Source organism: Balaenoptera borealis (assembly GCF_965194805.1).
Source record: "Balaenoptera borealis genome assembly, chromosome: 1".
NCBI lineage: Eukaryota > Metazoa > Chordata > Mammalia > Artiodactyla > Balaenopteridae > Balaenoptera > Balaenoptera borealis.
In genome coordinates this window covers 171,766,653-171,782,374 of record NC_138860.1, presented here as the reverse complement: position 1 = coordinate 171,782,374, position 15,722 = coordinate 171,766,653, and the positions used below count along the sequence as shown (strand labels likewise).

The window sequence follows — 15,722 nt, the reverse complement described above, 5'->3', positions numbered from 1 at the left end:
TTTTTCCTGCTTCTCCATCCTTTAATGCATTTTACAATTTTCTGCAGTGAACAGGTAATTACAGGAAAAACAATTAAGTGAAAAAATAAAAAAGGAAAGCCTTCACATGACTTTTTCACCTCTTAAAATAATCATCTTTTGCCTTTTGTCTTAGTTCCTTCTTTTTTGTCAAAAAATTTTTTTTGTCAAAAAATTTTAGGGCTCCCCTGGTGGCGCAGTGGTTAAGAATCCGCATGCCAATGCAGGGGACACGGGTTCGAGCCCTGGTTTGGGAAAATGCCACATGCCGCGGAGCAACTAAGCCCGTGTGCCACAACTACTGAGCCTGCGCTCTAGAGCCAGTGAGCCACAACTACTGAGCCCACGTGCCACAACTACTGAAGCCCGTGCGCCTAGAGCCCGTGCTCTGCAACAAGAGAAGCCACTGCAATGAGAAGCCCGTGCGCAGCAACGAAGACCCAACGTAGCCAAAAAAAAAAAAAAATTAAAAAAAATTTTCTCCACTCACTGTTTCTGCTACTTCTCCCACTTACCATTTGATCCACTCCAATCTGGCCTCCTCCCTAACCTCAGAGGTGACCCATCCTGGAAGGATCAGCAATATCCTCTTAGCTGCTAAGTCCAATGACTTCTCCTTTTTCCTTGCCTGATCTCTCTGCAGTATCTGGCATTGTTGGTGCCGTCTTCTTCTTTTTTTAAAAAAATATTTATTTAGGCTGCTCCAGGTCTTAGTTGCGGCATGTGGGATCTTTAGTTGCAGAGTGTGGGCTCTTTTAGTTGCAGCATGGGACTTAGTTGCAGCATGCAGACTCTTAGTTGTGGCATGAGGACTTCTTAGTTGCGGCACACATGCGGGATCTTGTGCTCCGACCAGGGATCAAACGTTGGCCCCCTGCACTAGGAACCCGGAGTCTTACCCACTGGACCACCAGAGAAGTCCCGCCATCCATCCCCTTCTGGAAGCGCCCTGCCTGCTCTCTGGGCTTCTTTTCTCTTCTCTGTCCAGGGAGCTAAGCATTCTTACCACTTCTGGTTGGTTCCTTCAGGTTCGTCAAGGCTTAATGTTTGGGCTTTGCATTCCCTGCACACTCTTCCTGGGTGACCCATCCACTCTTGGCCTCTGTGGCCTATCTACATTGACAGGTCCCAAAATCCAGCCTGGACTCTTGCCTCAGACCAGTCAATCCAACTTCCTCTGGATGCCTTCATTTAGATGTCCCTCAAACACCGCAGACTCAACAAGTCCAAATGGACTCATTATTTCTACTTTCCCTCAATCCCCAACAAACTCTTCCTGCTTTGTTCCTTCACTTGGGGTCATCCTTGTCCCTTTCTCTCACTCCCCGCATTTGCTTGGTCACTAAGACCTGTTGGTTCCAATTTGGAACTGTGTCTGGAGCACAGCCATGAACTCTGCCCTGCATGAGCCCCTCTCTCTCTTGTGGGGATGATCCTAGCAAGATGATCCTAATCTCCCTCACATAGTTTCCTTTTCCTGGTCTTTCTCCTCTCCAGTCCGTATCTCATAATTTTTCTGATCATTCATTCATTCGATCCACAAACATTTGCTGTGCACCAAACTCTATAGGTTGACACAAAATAGATAAATAACCCAGGGGATTTCACATTGTGGGGATTGCTATGAAGGTAAGCTGGGGGGTTGAGAGAAAATGACTAGGACATGGATGGGAGTTGTCTCAGACATGGTGCCCTGAATAGTCTCCCAAATGAACCTGACAAGTGCCCTGGTGGAACTGGGAGCAACAATGATAGGGAAGAAGGTGGCTGGGGACCCCACTTTAAGGTTGGGAGCCAGTGAAGGTCTGTGAGGAAGGAAAGATGAGAGTGAGCTCTGAAGACTTGAGGGAGGAGCTTCCCAGCTAGGGGGAAGAGCCAGTGACAAGGCCCTGAGAAGAGTTGCAGGCACAAAGAGAGCATCCAGAGCACAGTGAGTGAGGGGCAGAGGAGGGCAGGATGGAGATCACACATGGTGGCCCTAGTGAGGAGTCTGGATTTTATTCTAAGTGCAATGGGAAGCTACTGAAGGGTTTTTAACAGGGAAGTCACATAATTTGACATTATTTCTTTAAAGGGTTACTCCCTTTAGGTGCCTAGGGAGGACAACATTTGCAGGTGGGTGGATAGGGTTGCTGAGTACTAGAAAATTACTTCAGTGGTCCAGGTAAGTCCTGTGGGCTGGGGCTGGGTGTTAGCACTACAGCTGAACAGGACTTAAACCTCCCTTGGGTCCCCACTCCTTGCAGGATATCTCCTTACCCCTTATGAGAACCATCTGGTTCCAGCCCCCCTCTTCAGCCCCATTTCCCTGTATTTCTTTGTACATGTTCTTTTTGGAATGCTCTTCCCCACTTTTCCCTTTGATGAACTCCTACTCATTGTCTGAGACCAGGCATAAATGCCCCCTCCTCTGTGAAGCCTTTCAGGAATCCTCCAGGGAGAGTCTTTTGCAATTTTTCTGTGCTTTGTTTATATCTCTATGATAACACCTATCTCACTGTACTGTCTTGTATGTTTACAATTCTGTCTCTGAAGAAGGTAGACCGAGAACTTCTGGAAGGCAGGGACAGGATTTTGGTCAATGTTCAATGAGTGCATGATGCATAATCAAAAGATATAGATGATCTTGCTGTGAAATAGTTCACAAAGGTCAAGAGTCCATTCATGACCAGCCCCTATTATATTCAAAATCACCTACTAATGTGTAAGTTCTTGATCATAAGAACAGATATGAACATGGATACTAAGTCTCCTTGTTTGATCCTGGAAACAGCCCTCAGAGGTGGGCACAGTGGGAAAATCATCTCTACTTTACAGATGAGGAAATCAAGGCTTAAGGGAGTTGTGACTTGGCCAAGATCCCTGGGCTGCAATAACCAAGCCTAGAATCCAGGTTGTCTGACCCCCAAATCCTATTCTATTGTTTGGCTCCTGGGCTGCCTACCTGTTCTTGAATCAAGAACCTGTAAAACTTCCTGTCACCTCGTCATGACAGAGGGGACAGAGATCAGAGATGTGACTCGTAGGAAGGGGCAAGATGGGGAAGCAATTCTCTCTCCCCTTCCAAAACAGTGCCTGCATACCACTACCTCATTCGTTCTTAATAATGGTAGCAACATCTGAGTGGTTATGACCATGTACTCTGCAGAAAGAAGGGCCTGAGTTTACATCCCGGCTATACCATTTACAAGTTTTGTGACCTTGAGGGATTAGTTAACTTCTCTTGGCCTCCTGTATTTTATCTGTAAAACGGGAGTGAAAAGAAGCTATTTAGTAGAGCTGCCAAGAAGATTATATGAGACAAAGGCATCTTCCCTAAGGCCTGGCCATAGAAAGGTCTTAATACTTGCTAATTACTATTACTGGCCCCAGGAACTTTCCTAAGCATTTTCAAGGATCATTTCTTTTAACACTTAACAACAACCTACGTCCTAGGCGAAATAGGGGCTTAGAGCTGTTCAGTAACCCCCAAAGAATTTATGACTTGAACCCAGAACAAACCTCACAACCAGAAAAGGCTTGACAAACATGCATGGGTGAGAACGCAAAGGAGTTTTCTTACTGACTCTATACTGAACCAGACCTTTGATTTCAAAATGCTAGTTGTATCATCACTTCTGAAGGTCTGATGAACATAAGCTTCATAACCGGGTTTCAGGAAGTAAGAGGGGCAGAGTCCTCCAAGGGGAGTCCTGCCTTTGAGAGACATGCCTTTGCCCCCGATTGCGAATGAGGTGAGTCTTTAATTTAGGCCTCGTTTTCCTCACCCATAAAGTGGGGTTAGAAGAGTTATCAGGGTCCCTGGCGTCCCTCCCAACACTAATTTTCCAGGGCAGGAGATTCCTGCTCTGATAAAGGCCCCAAACCCTCCGGCTGAAGTTCATCCTCCGCAGGGCCGGCAATAGGGACGCGTCCCCTTTAAGGAGCCAACTCGCCGGCGGCGGCAGCCGGAAGTGTTGAAGCCGGGCCTGGCGGCGGCGGTGGCGGTAGCGGCCGTGGCGGCGTCTGCGCATGCTCCGTCGCCCGCCCGCCCTGGCCGCTCGCCGCCCGCCCGCCCGACGGAGACGGTGAGGAGGGGGAGGGGTGGGCGCGCGGGCGCGGGCGCGGGGTGGGGTGGGGGCGGGGGGGCGGGCGCGGGGGCCGCGCGGCGGCCGGCGAGGGCGGGCGGGCGCGCAGGGGGCGGGGGGCTCCTGCCTCCGCGGGCGCCTCCCCACGCCCTGTGCGTGCCGCCGCCGCCGCCGGGGAGCGAGCGGACGTCGCGGCGCCGCGGGGGGGTGGGGGGACGCTGCCGCTGGGTCCGCCCGAACAGCCGGGCCGCCCCCAGCGCGGCCGGCCGCGGCGCCCGGGTCCGGACCCCGGCCGAGAGCGGCTGGGGGCCGGCGAGCCTGGCATTGGGGGCCCCGGAGCCTCGGACCGAGGGGCCCGGAAGTCCTCGGCCGAGGGACCAGGAGGGGCCGGAGCGACTCCGGACTGAGAGGCCCGGACTCCCAGGACACTGGGGAGGGGTCCGGGGATCCAGGGGTATCCCCACAGGCGGGATCCGGGGAGCACCAGGCCCTTCGATGAGGAGCTGGGGAGAGGCCTGGGTCGAGCTGGGGAGAGGCCTGGGTCGCGCTCAGGCTAGGGGATAGTGGTGAAAGTGGGGCGAAGGGTGAAGGAAGCCCGCTGCCCGCCCGGGAGTATCCCTCGGAGCCTTGGGGTGGGGAGCAAGAGCAGAGAGTGGGTTTTGCTGAAGAAAGGAGGGTCCACGCTTCACCCGGGGGCGCGTTAGAGGCCTCGGCCATTCAGTCCAGGGGGAAAGAAGCAGGTGCTTTCCCGAAGATGTGGTGACAGGTCCGGTAGTGGGAGCAGGGGACAAGGAAGAAGAGCTCCAAGGGAAAATGAGCAGGCCCCTACCTTCCCCTAGATGAGGGGGCGGTAGGAAGACACCTCAGAGCCTCCAGAGGAAGGAATGAGAAGGGTCCAGATCTGTGAGGGAATAACAGAGAGCTGGGAGTACCTCCTGATATTATAGGTGGAGAGCAGGCTGATCTGGTCTGTCGGGGATGGGGAAACCCGTGTTTTTGAGGACCGGAGAGAAGATAATTGATGGGAAGAAGGCTAGAGTACCCTTGCTTTCTAAAATGACAGGGGAATTGGCCTGCTGTCTTCTAATTAAGGGGCAGGAGAGGTGAGGGCAGACTCTTATTACTTGAAGGTCCTGGAGTGTGATCCACTCAGACTAAGGCACGTCAGGTCTTGACCTAGGGATCAAGGGAAGGCTTGGCCGTCTAAGGAGCAGGAGGAGGCCTGCATTCTCTTCTCAAGATGCGAGAAATTCAAAAACACTTCCTAACAGACACAGCAGGGGCCTTAACTGATGTCTGTTTAGGAGAACCAAGAAGTGGCATTTTCCTCCTTAACCTGGAGGATTAGGGAAAGGGAGGATCAGATAATTCTAGTCTCACAGAGGATTCTTTTCTCTCTTTGGGGGACTTCTTCATTAAATAGACTGACTCCCCTAATTTGTCAGCCTTTTATCAGTTATGTGTATTTAAATTAGTCTACTGACTTGATGACTTTTGTCATTAGTTGTTAGTCAACTACTTATTCATATTTACTTCAACAAACATATTGAATAGCCAACTTGTACTCAACTTCATTGGGTTAGTTTGGGCTGTATTTTGGTCTTGTCCTAAGCAGAAGTCTCCTCAACTATAGCACGGTGACCCTTCAAAAAACCCTTTTACTGGTCAAGCAGATTTGGAAAAGAATACAATAAAATTCCTAGTAATGAAAACTGAAATGATTGAAATTTAAAACTTAATTTAAAAAAAGAATAAACAATAGATTTGACACACTTGAAGAGAAAAATCATGAAAGGGAAGATAGATGTGAAAAAACAAAACATTCACGCACCCACAAAAAACTCTTTTATGCTACTGCTTCCCTAAACACCTACGTAGTGGTCACCAATATGTGACTTATCCCAAACTTCATTTGCTCTGGCTCTTCTCCTCACAGTGGTCCTATGTAGTGATCTTATTGGCTTCATTACATCTGGTAGCACCCTGGATCAACTACTAAATACGTGAGGAGGAATAAAGAAGGAAAAAAAAATCCAGGAGTTTTGGCCTCATGTAATAATAAAGTTTTAACTTGGAAATTTCTTAAAAATAGACCACACAGTCTACAAAAATTACAATGAAGTATGGAATAAATACATTTTGGAGTTAGAAATTTCAGGATATCTAGTATTTCTGTTAGTCCATTTCAGCTACCAACTCTGATGTTACTATGATCATGTGACACTTGTGCTTACATCTTGCCATGTTTTAAACAATTTTCAGGACACAAAGTGAATTTAATCCAGAGTAAGTCAGATTATCATTTGTTTAGTTTTTTGATAGTTTATGTGAGTAGTCGTGCTTACTTTCAAAGTGTCTTATTTGTCTTTGAAAATAGCTACAAATAATTCTTCCTTTTCACATAAGTTTGACATATTTCCTTCATGTGTGTTCTCCTAGAATTACAGAGTGTTGTGCGATTCCACAATGAATACTCTAAGGCCCCTTCCATGAAATACCCAAAGGGGCAACTCACTCATCTTGCCTTAGGAGTTTTGGTTGCTATAAACAAGAGCTACTTTTCAGTTTACACTCAGCTCAAAGAGATGACCTTGCAATTAGCCAGTGTAGTCTGTAGAGCTGGTTCGGGTTACTTGCTAGGAATATGGTATTTAGGATAATAAGAGATATTCAACCCAAACTTGCTTCTCTAAAGAATGTAAGAATTGCCATGTTGGATCAGACTTGTCTCTGACTGACACTGAGAGATATGTCGTGGATAATTATAATTATCTTCTCTGATAAACTCTCAGAAGGTTAGAGAAGCAGCCGGAACCTTCCTCTTGAGTTCCGAGGTGTGTGGGGGGTAAGGAGTAAACTATGAGTTCTTATTGAGGAAAGTATTAATCAAGAAGTTAGTCTACCACTTATTCAGAGTATTGTAGAGAGGACTCAACCTTAGGGTAGAAGGTTGAACTAGAAGCATCCTAATTCCGCTTCTCTAACCCATTAATTTACCTATGCTATTAATTTTTTAACATTTAAACCATTTTTTTGAAATAATAAATTCCCTACGATTGTTACATGCTGAAGTATTACATCTTTTAAATTCATTAAATTAACAGAATAGTGCTTTACAACAAACAAGTGTCCGACAGATGTTAGCTGTGATTATTTTAATTCACCCTACATTTTTATGGTTCAAACTTTGACGATATCTATTGGTTCAGTTATTCTAGGATTTGATGGCATTTTATACTTCATCATATCCCTTTTGGCTTTTTCTAGGCTCAAGGGTCCTAATCATTTAGGTTCTCTTGCTGGCAGCCAGCCACACCAGTCCATTGATTCTCTAATCCCCACCCCGGCCAGTTTTAAACCTTCAATTTACGTAAGTTTGGATTGTATATTGTAGTATCTTGCAATTACTTTTTTCCTGTACTGTGTGACAATGTCACACATCTCTTTCCCTTCTGTAGCTCCTTAAGAGCAGATAACATCCCTTTTCATATCCAGGGAGGCTAAGTCTGTGTCTGATGTGGAGTAGGGACTCAGTACATATTGAACTGGCCATAATGATGGGCAATAAGCAAGGCAGCTTAGCCTGAGCTGTCTAAGTAAATTTATATCCCCTCAGTTGAAGACGAGAAAATTCTGGAAGTCTTTTAGGGTAAAGTGAGTTTACTCATTGCACAAAAATTTATTACATACATGCTATGTGCCAGATTTTCTTAGGAAGTTTTAGGTAGGCAGTTTTGTAAATAGAAGTCTGATATTTGAAAACTATTTATTACACTCGGGAGTACTGGGCACTGAGCTAGCACAGGGGAGCCTGTTGAAAAAGAAAAGCTATCCTTTCTCTGCCAGGATGTAGTCTGAGGGGGAGAGGCTGACAAAGGGGGTTGATGGTTGTGACAGGGCTGCTGCAGGCGCTGAGGAAGCAAGAAGACCCTCTCAGATCTAGTCAGGGGTGTCACAGATGGCCTCTCTGAGGAAGCGATGTTTTAAATAAGTCATAAAAGTTTAGCAGTGACTTGCCAAAAAGGAAAGAGAAGAGAATTCCCGGTAGAGCAAACAAGTGTGAAGACTCAGGTGAGGAAATATGGCTTAGTTGAGGAATTGGAGAAAATGCAATGGCAGGAGCCCACAATGTGAGAGGAGGAACTGCGAGAAATGAGGCTAGCAGGGTGGGCAGGGGACAGATTTGGTGGGTTTTGTAAGCCATGTTAGGGTCTTTGCACCTTAATAGCAGCAAAGGGAATGCACTGAAGGATTTTTAAGTGGGGGAAATGGCCTTTAGTAAGATGACTTTGTCTGCTCTGTAGATGAATTGGAGATCAAGACCAGAGATTAGGGTACTGATGAGAAGCAGCTGGAAAAATCCAGGTAACAGTGTGGTGGCTCAGAATATGATGATGGCAGCACAGATGGAGAGTGGGGGTTGGTTAAAAGAGATATATAGGTGATAGAATGGATAGGATTTGGTGGTTGGTTGGATTTAGAAAGAGAAGAGGAGTCAAAAATAGCTCCTTAGTTTCTGGCTTGAGAAAATGGGTGGAGGGTAGCACCATTTATTGAGGCAGGAAACATAGGAGCAGGTTTGAGAGGGAACAGGCTTTCAGTTTAAGGTGCTTACAAGATATTTTAAGAGGCTTTTAGATATAGGAGGTGTTGAATCCAGGAAAAAAGTTTGAATGTGAGAATCATAAAGGGCAGAAGTCTAAGTCACATATGAGGAATTTTAACTAGGTCAAACACAAACAAAAATTGATTGAACCAATGTATGTCAGTGCCTATGATGAGCAAAGCTGTGGGAGACAAGATTTTTACTTTTTATTTATTTTTTTTATTTTTAATTAAAAAAAAGTTTTTTGGCTGTGCCATGGCATGAAAGAAGCAAGATTTTTAGATAAGCAGCACCTGTCCTCACAGAGAGTATAGTGTAGTCATGGAGGTAGATGTCTGTTCAGTTAACTGCAGTGCAAGGCACAGTGTGATAAGCACTAGAGGAGAGCTGCAAGCAAGTATTGGGGGACCTCAGAAAAGAAAATGGTTTGGCAGTGGCTTTGTGGAGGAGTGAGCTTTGAGCTGGACCTTGAAGGGAGAAGGAGATGAGGGAGAAAGGAGTTTTGGGCTTATGGAATAACAAAGGTAGAGAAACCTGAAAGTACATATTACACGTTCAGAAATCTGTGGGAGGTTGGTGTGGCTGGATCTTAAGATTCTTGGGATACTATAGTTGCAGATGAAACTGGGAAAATTTGGGGGCCAAATGAGGGAGATTTTCAGCGCCATGTTAAATGTGTGTATTATAGGCAAACAATTACTGTGGCAGAGCTGAAATGTGGATTCTGTCCTCTGAGTACTAGTTACATATTCAAACTTGCATCCATTGTCTGTCTAAGCACAGTTCAGCACAGTCCTAATCATCTTCAAGTACTCACATATCTAAGTAAATAGAGTGTTCTTATCCATATTCTCTTATGTGACTCTATCTTTTCAGCTGTGAAGACTAACAGCAGCAGAATAACTTGGGGCCCTCTGAGTTTTCATTAAGATTGAGATAATGCTTTGAGTTACTTTAGAGTCAAGGAGTTTGTGGTACTGGACAGTGGTTTCCCCAACAGCTCTGCAGGGGAGATGTCAGGCAAGACCCTATCTCCATTCAATATGAGGCAAAGAGGTATTAAGACGTTCCTGGAGGTCATGCAGTTGGATTCAGCATTTATTAAAAAACCACACGATGCGAACCATCTTTCTTTTTCCCATACAACTTAGTTTAGTTAGCAGATACTTATTAGTATCTGCTTATTAGTATCTACTCACAAAGGACAGAGCACTTGATGAGGTATAATGGCTGGTTGCAAAGAAAATAGATGATTCTTACTTCCTAGGAGCTTAGTTTGGGATGGAACTAGTGGTGTGCTGTAAACCAGCTCTCTAGAAGAAAAAATTTCCTGATTTGTAATGTTTGTCAATTTCTGTGGTGTATATTCTCCCAGCAACTGATTTCAAGCTACCAACTTGATGTCACTAAACTTGGAGTTGGGAAGCGATGTGCACAGTTGGTTCTCAGGAGCTGGTAGAGCTGGCTCTAGCATACCACTGGGTGAATCACACATACTAAGAAAACCTACAATAACAAGTGAGTACTAAGGCATTTCTGGAAAGATCAGAGCCTATGTCAGCCCCTTCTCACAGTTCCCATCTTTTTCAGAGGACCATGATCTGCAGGGTGCCCTGGGAATTAATAGTTATTATCTTGGTGTTCCTTTCCTATGGTTGCCATCTTTTCAAACCAGACAAAGTTACTGGTGCTACTTGTTTCTGACAGCAGCTCCAGCTATCTGACTTCATGTGAAAGATGGCTAATGCGGAAGTGAGTGTCCCAGTGGGGGATGTGGTTGTGGTACCCACTGAAGGAAATGAAGGGGAGAATGCTGAAGATACCAAAACCCAAGTGATCTTGCAGTTACAGCCTGTACAACAAGGGTAAGTGACTAGAGATTTGAATATTTTGAAAAATTTGGGAGGTTCAAAAAGTGAGAAATTATAACTTTAAGGTGATTTAGCACAGTGGAACATTCAACATAAAACTCTTAGAGCTAAGTTTTCATCTCTGTAATGTATTGTGTGCTATATTTGTCATTCAGTACTTATTACAACAGTTTGCTGTTTCCTTGTCTCTCTCTGTCTTCTCTACTGTGAGTTCCTTGGGGGTAAGTTACATGGTTCCCTCAGCTTACTTATCCACACTGTTTAGCACCAGGCCTTGGTACATGTTTACCAAAAGACAGTGTAGTTAGAGTCAGAGGAGAATAGGCAACTGTAAAAGTATTCCTACCAGAAGTTCTCTGGACCCTCGTGGATGGGCAAATTACTAAGCTTAGTCTATCAAAAAAATATTTATCAACGACCTACCATTACATAACGTATTTCAAAGGTGTTGAAAGAAATATAGCACATGGTTCCAACCATCATGGAGCTTGTAGTCTAGTTGTGCAAGGCAAAAATACATGTTTGTAAATAAAGAGATCACTTACATGGCAAAACCTAAGAAGTTCAGAGTGGCATGGTTAGGATGTGCTTTTGAATTCAGAGGATCACTATGAATTTGAAAGAAGAGATAAGATTTTTCGGTGGTCTTGAAAGTTAAATGGGAACTAGATCTACAGAGAGAAGAGGGGGGTAGTTATTTAAAAAAAATTTTTTTTTTATTTTTGAAGTTTTTTTTTTCGTTTTGTCAAATACAGTTTTTTTTGTTTTTTTGTTTTTTTTGGCTTTGCCGCGTGGCACGTGGGATCTTAGTTCCCTGACTAGGGGAGGAACCCGTGCCCCCTGCATTAGAAGCATGGAGTCTTAACCACTGGACTGCCAGGGAAGTCCCAGGGGGGTAGTTATTTTATTTTGGGGAATGTATAAAAGATTCTTCAAGGATCAGAAGTGTTCTTGGGCAAACATATACAGTTGGCCCTCTGTATCTGTAGGTTCCGCATCCACGGATTCAACCAACCTTGGATAAAAAATATTAAAAAAAGAAAAAAATCCAGAAAGTTTGAAAAAGCAAAATTGAATTTGCCACATGAAAGCAACTATTTACATAACATTTACATTGTATTAGATATTATAAGTAATCTAGAGATGATTTAAAGTATATGGGAGGGACTTCCCTGGTGGCTCAGTGGTTAAGAATCTACCTGCCAATGCAGGGGACACAGGTTCGCTCCCTGGTCCGAGGAGATCCCACATGCTGTGGAGCAGCTAAGCCCGTGCGCCACAACTACTGAGCCTGCACTCTAGAGGCTGCGAGCCACAACTACTGAGCCCACGCGCCACAACTACTGAAGCCCGTGTGCCCTAGAGCCCGCATGCTGCAACTACTTAGCCTGTGCCCTAGAGCTCGTGAGCCACAACTACTGAGCCCATGCGCCACAACTACTGAAGCCTGCTTGCTCTAGGGCCTGCGTGCCACAGCTACCTAGCCTGTGTGTTGCAGCTACTGAAGCCCACGTGCCTAGAGCCCGTGCTCTGCAACAAGAGAAGCCACCGCAATGAGAAGCCTGTGCACTGCAATGAAGAGTAGCCCCTGCTCGCCACAACTAGAGAAAGCCTGTGCACAGCAATGAAGACCTAACACAGCCAAAAATAAAAAAAAAAATTTTAAATAAAAAAGTAAATAAATAAAGTATATGGGAGGATGTGAGTAGGTTATATACAAATATTCAGTACTATGCCATTTTATAAGGGACTTGGACATCTGTGGATTTTGGTATTTGCAGGGGTGTCCTAGAAGCAATCCCCCACTGATACCAAGGGACGGCTGTAATCCAATTCCAGTCTACTAAGTAATGTACCTTGCCTTAAAAATTTCTGGAGAAAAACAGTTAACCTATCTTGGTAATTTAAAAAGCTTTTTAGTATAGGAAATTTCAAATATACCCCAAAATAATGAAAATATAATGAACCCCCATGTAAGCATCCATCACCCAGCTTCAACAGTTATCAACACATGGCCAGTCCTATTTTTTTTTTTTTTTTTCACATGGCCAGTCTTATTTCATCTCTACATCCACCCACTCCTGAATTTTTTTGAAGCAAATCCCAGACATTAGTATGTATCTGTAAAAGATAAGGACTTTTTCTTTTTCTTTTTTAAAATATAAACATAGTTTGGTGACATTTCTGAATATTGTTAAGCATAAAGGAAATATTCTAAGGTCTATAAGGGTAAGTTGGTATAAATAATGCCTAACATATAGCCTATAGAGTGGTTTAAATTTTTATTGGCACCAACAGATTATGCATGCTTACTCAAACTCATTTGTTTGGGAATTTTGTTTGATACACATACACATACTTGTAGTTGTTACCTTTTGAGGTAGGGTAACATCAGGAAGAATTAAAGGACAGGTTCTTTAGTTCTCCGCAGATTTATTTTCTTATGGAGTCATCATTTCTTCTGTCTTTCCTAAAGTACTCCAGTTGTCACTTGTCCTGTCCCTAGTAGAGACAGAAAAAACGTCTCTGCTACTTAGAGACTTAATTCTTTTGAAGATTTGGTTCCACTTATTTTTCTGTTTGTCTTTTTTATTTTCCAAATGATATTGCCTTTTCTAGAAACCTCTCATTGCTTGCTTAGGTAGAGGGATCTTTGTACAACATATATTGACTCCCCACTCCACTGTTTACACTGAATTTTAGTGCATGAGCTAGTGAATAAACATTTTGAGGTATTGCATTTTTTTTTTTTTGAGGTATTGCATTTTGAGATGCCTGTCGGTTGATTTTTTTAGTTGTATTATTTTATTATTTGAATATTTTATTGCATTTTAGCCTCATTTTATAAAAATGAGCAGGGTACAAAAAACAGTGATTCTAGTGATAAGAAATACTGGTCTCATAATTTTAATACACTTGAGACAAAGATGGAAATCATCAGGTGTCAGTCTTCAGCCTCATCACACTTAACCTGCTTGGCTACAGTTCAAGTATGAAGGAGAGAAACAATCAAAGAGTATGTATGAATTGCTGGGAATAAATTGGTAAAGATTATATTCAAAAGGCAAGAAATAATTAGGGATTTTATATAAGTATTTTTAGATTTCAGTATATAATTCCTCTTGCCCATCTTTTTAGCTTTTACATATATGACATTTTATACTTTCTCAAATATTCATCATATACACATTTTCAGGAATACATTGTGAAGCAAAAGTCGAGTGTCTGGTAACAGTCTCTTAATATGAATACATAGAACCTGACGCATTGTGTAAGATGATACTTTCATAATAATACTAGATTGGTTTTTTTCTTTTTATGTATTTATTTTTGGCTGTGTTGGGTCTTCATTACTGTGCGCGGGCTTTCTCTAGTTGCGGCTAGCGGGGGCTACTCTTTGTTTTGGTGCGCAGGCTTTTCATTGCAGTGGCTTCTCTTGTTGTGGAGCACGGGCTCTAGGCGCGTGGGCTTCAGTAGTTGTGGCATGGAGGCTCAGTAGTTGCACGGGCTTAGTTGCTTCACGACATGTAGGATCTTTCCGGACCAGGGATCGAACCTGTGTCCCCTGTATTGGCAGGCGGATTCTTAACCACTGTGCCACCAGGGAAGTCCCTAGATTGGTTTTAAAATATGTCCACATTCAACTTTTTTTAAAAACATAGATACTGAGGTACTCAGGTACTAAGATACTAAGAAGACTTTTAATTCTGGGAGTTTTTCAACAAAGAAGGCTTGTTCAGCCTATGCTTTCTCTTTAAAAACAAAAAAAGATGGTTATTAACTTTTTCAAATAAAACCTTTAAAACATACTTAAAAAGTCCTCAGGAGGAGTGAAGGTGCTAAGATTCCATCACCATTCTTGGCTTTCCAATTCATTTTGGATTCATAACAGAGTTTTTAACAATGAGATCAGGGACTGGTGATTTTAATATTACATAAATTTACTCAGTGTGCTGAGTGGAATAGTTCAATTTGAGGAGTAGTGACCTTACTTTCCTTATCATGCTCATATCCCTCCCTAGTAGTAAGTTTAAGGCCTTAGGAAGCTGTATAAACTCTTTCAGATCAGTAGGGTACGCCTTAGTTTATGTAATAATTCCACATTCAATTAATCAGAATATCTTTCCTTATCATTCAAGATAAAAAGAACTTAACTCTGTGGATTTTCAGTTTTCAGTGAATTAGAATACAATGATGTAGACTTAACTTTAAAACTCTAGTAAACATAATTTTACCTCACTTCGATGATTCATAAGGCATGTCGGTATCTCATAACGCCTTAACATTTTAAACATATTTTATAATTTTTTTACCATAATTGTAGTAGGTATAGAGAATTAGGCTAAATCCATCACTATCCTGAGTTGCTTTAGAAAGATTTTCCCTGATAAAATCTTGTTTGCCCATAAAAATATAGACTATTCCCTGACTTCCCACCCCAAGTGCAATTTTCCAGTTGTTGAAATTATGTATAGACAAGAATTTATTCTTTTAAAGGATTTTGCACATACTGGTCAAGTTAGAATGAGCTTACCAAATTTACTTGAAGCAGTGGTTTGTTTGTTTTTTTTGGCCACGCTGCAGCTTGCCAGATCTTAGTTCCCTGACCAGGGATCGAACCTGGGCCCCTGGCAGTGAGAGCACCATGTCCTAACCACTGGACAACCACGGAATTGCAGAAGCAGCAGTCTCTCATGTGTATCACACTCCTCATTCATTTACCGGTCATTTATTGTGTGCTGTGCCATGTTCCAGTTAGCACACGACATGCCAGGTATACAAAATGAATAAAATGTAATCTCTGCTCTCAGGGACTTTTTTTTTTTTTTTTTGCACGTGGCTTGCGGGATCTCAGCTCCCTAACCAGGGATTGAACCCGGGCCATGGTAGTGAAAGCCTGGAATCCTAACCACTAGGCCACCAGGGAACTCCTTCTCAGGGACCTTTTAGATTATGCCCAAGGAGAAAGAGAGACAGGTAAACAAGTATATAGTATGAAGTGTTATAGTTGTTGTGACAAAAGCCTAAAGTACAGTTGCATCACAAAGGAGGAAGTGGGTGATTATACTGGAGGATTGAGATGGAAGGAAAAGCATCATATAGGCTACTCATTAAAAAACAAAAGATGGGGAAGGATGTTCTGGGAAGAGGGAGAAGAGC

At 43.4% G+C, this 15,722-nt stretch overlaps 1 protein-coding gene across 14 annotated transcripts in view; it reads left to right on the top strand.

Moving 5' to 3' along the window:
- The first annotated feature begins 3,960 nt into the window (after window positions 1-3,960).
- GMEB1 (glucocorticoid modulatory element binding protein 1) overlaps window positions 3,961-15,722 on the top strand; it is a 29,140-nt gene continuing 17,378 nt past the window's right edge. For 2 of the 14 annotated variants that reach the window (XM_082348116.1, XM_082348115.1), the window contains exons 1-2: window positions 10,445-10,556; window positions 15,147-15,336. In XM_082348116.1, coding sequence (XP_082204242.1) covers window positions 15,257-15,336 — 80 coding nt within the window. In that variant the 5' untranslated portion in view covers window positions 10,445-10,556; window positions 15,147-15,256. Of the gene's footprint in view, window positions 4,086-5,201; window positions 7,456-10,066; window positions 10,210-10,398; window positions 10,557-15,146; window positions 15,337-15,722 lie in introns of those variants that run through there. The other 12 variants (XM_082348118.1, XM_082348119.1, XM_082348113.1 and 9 more) reach the window with 12 other exon arrangements.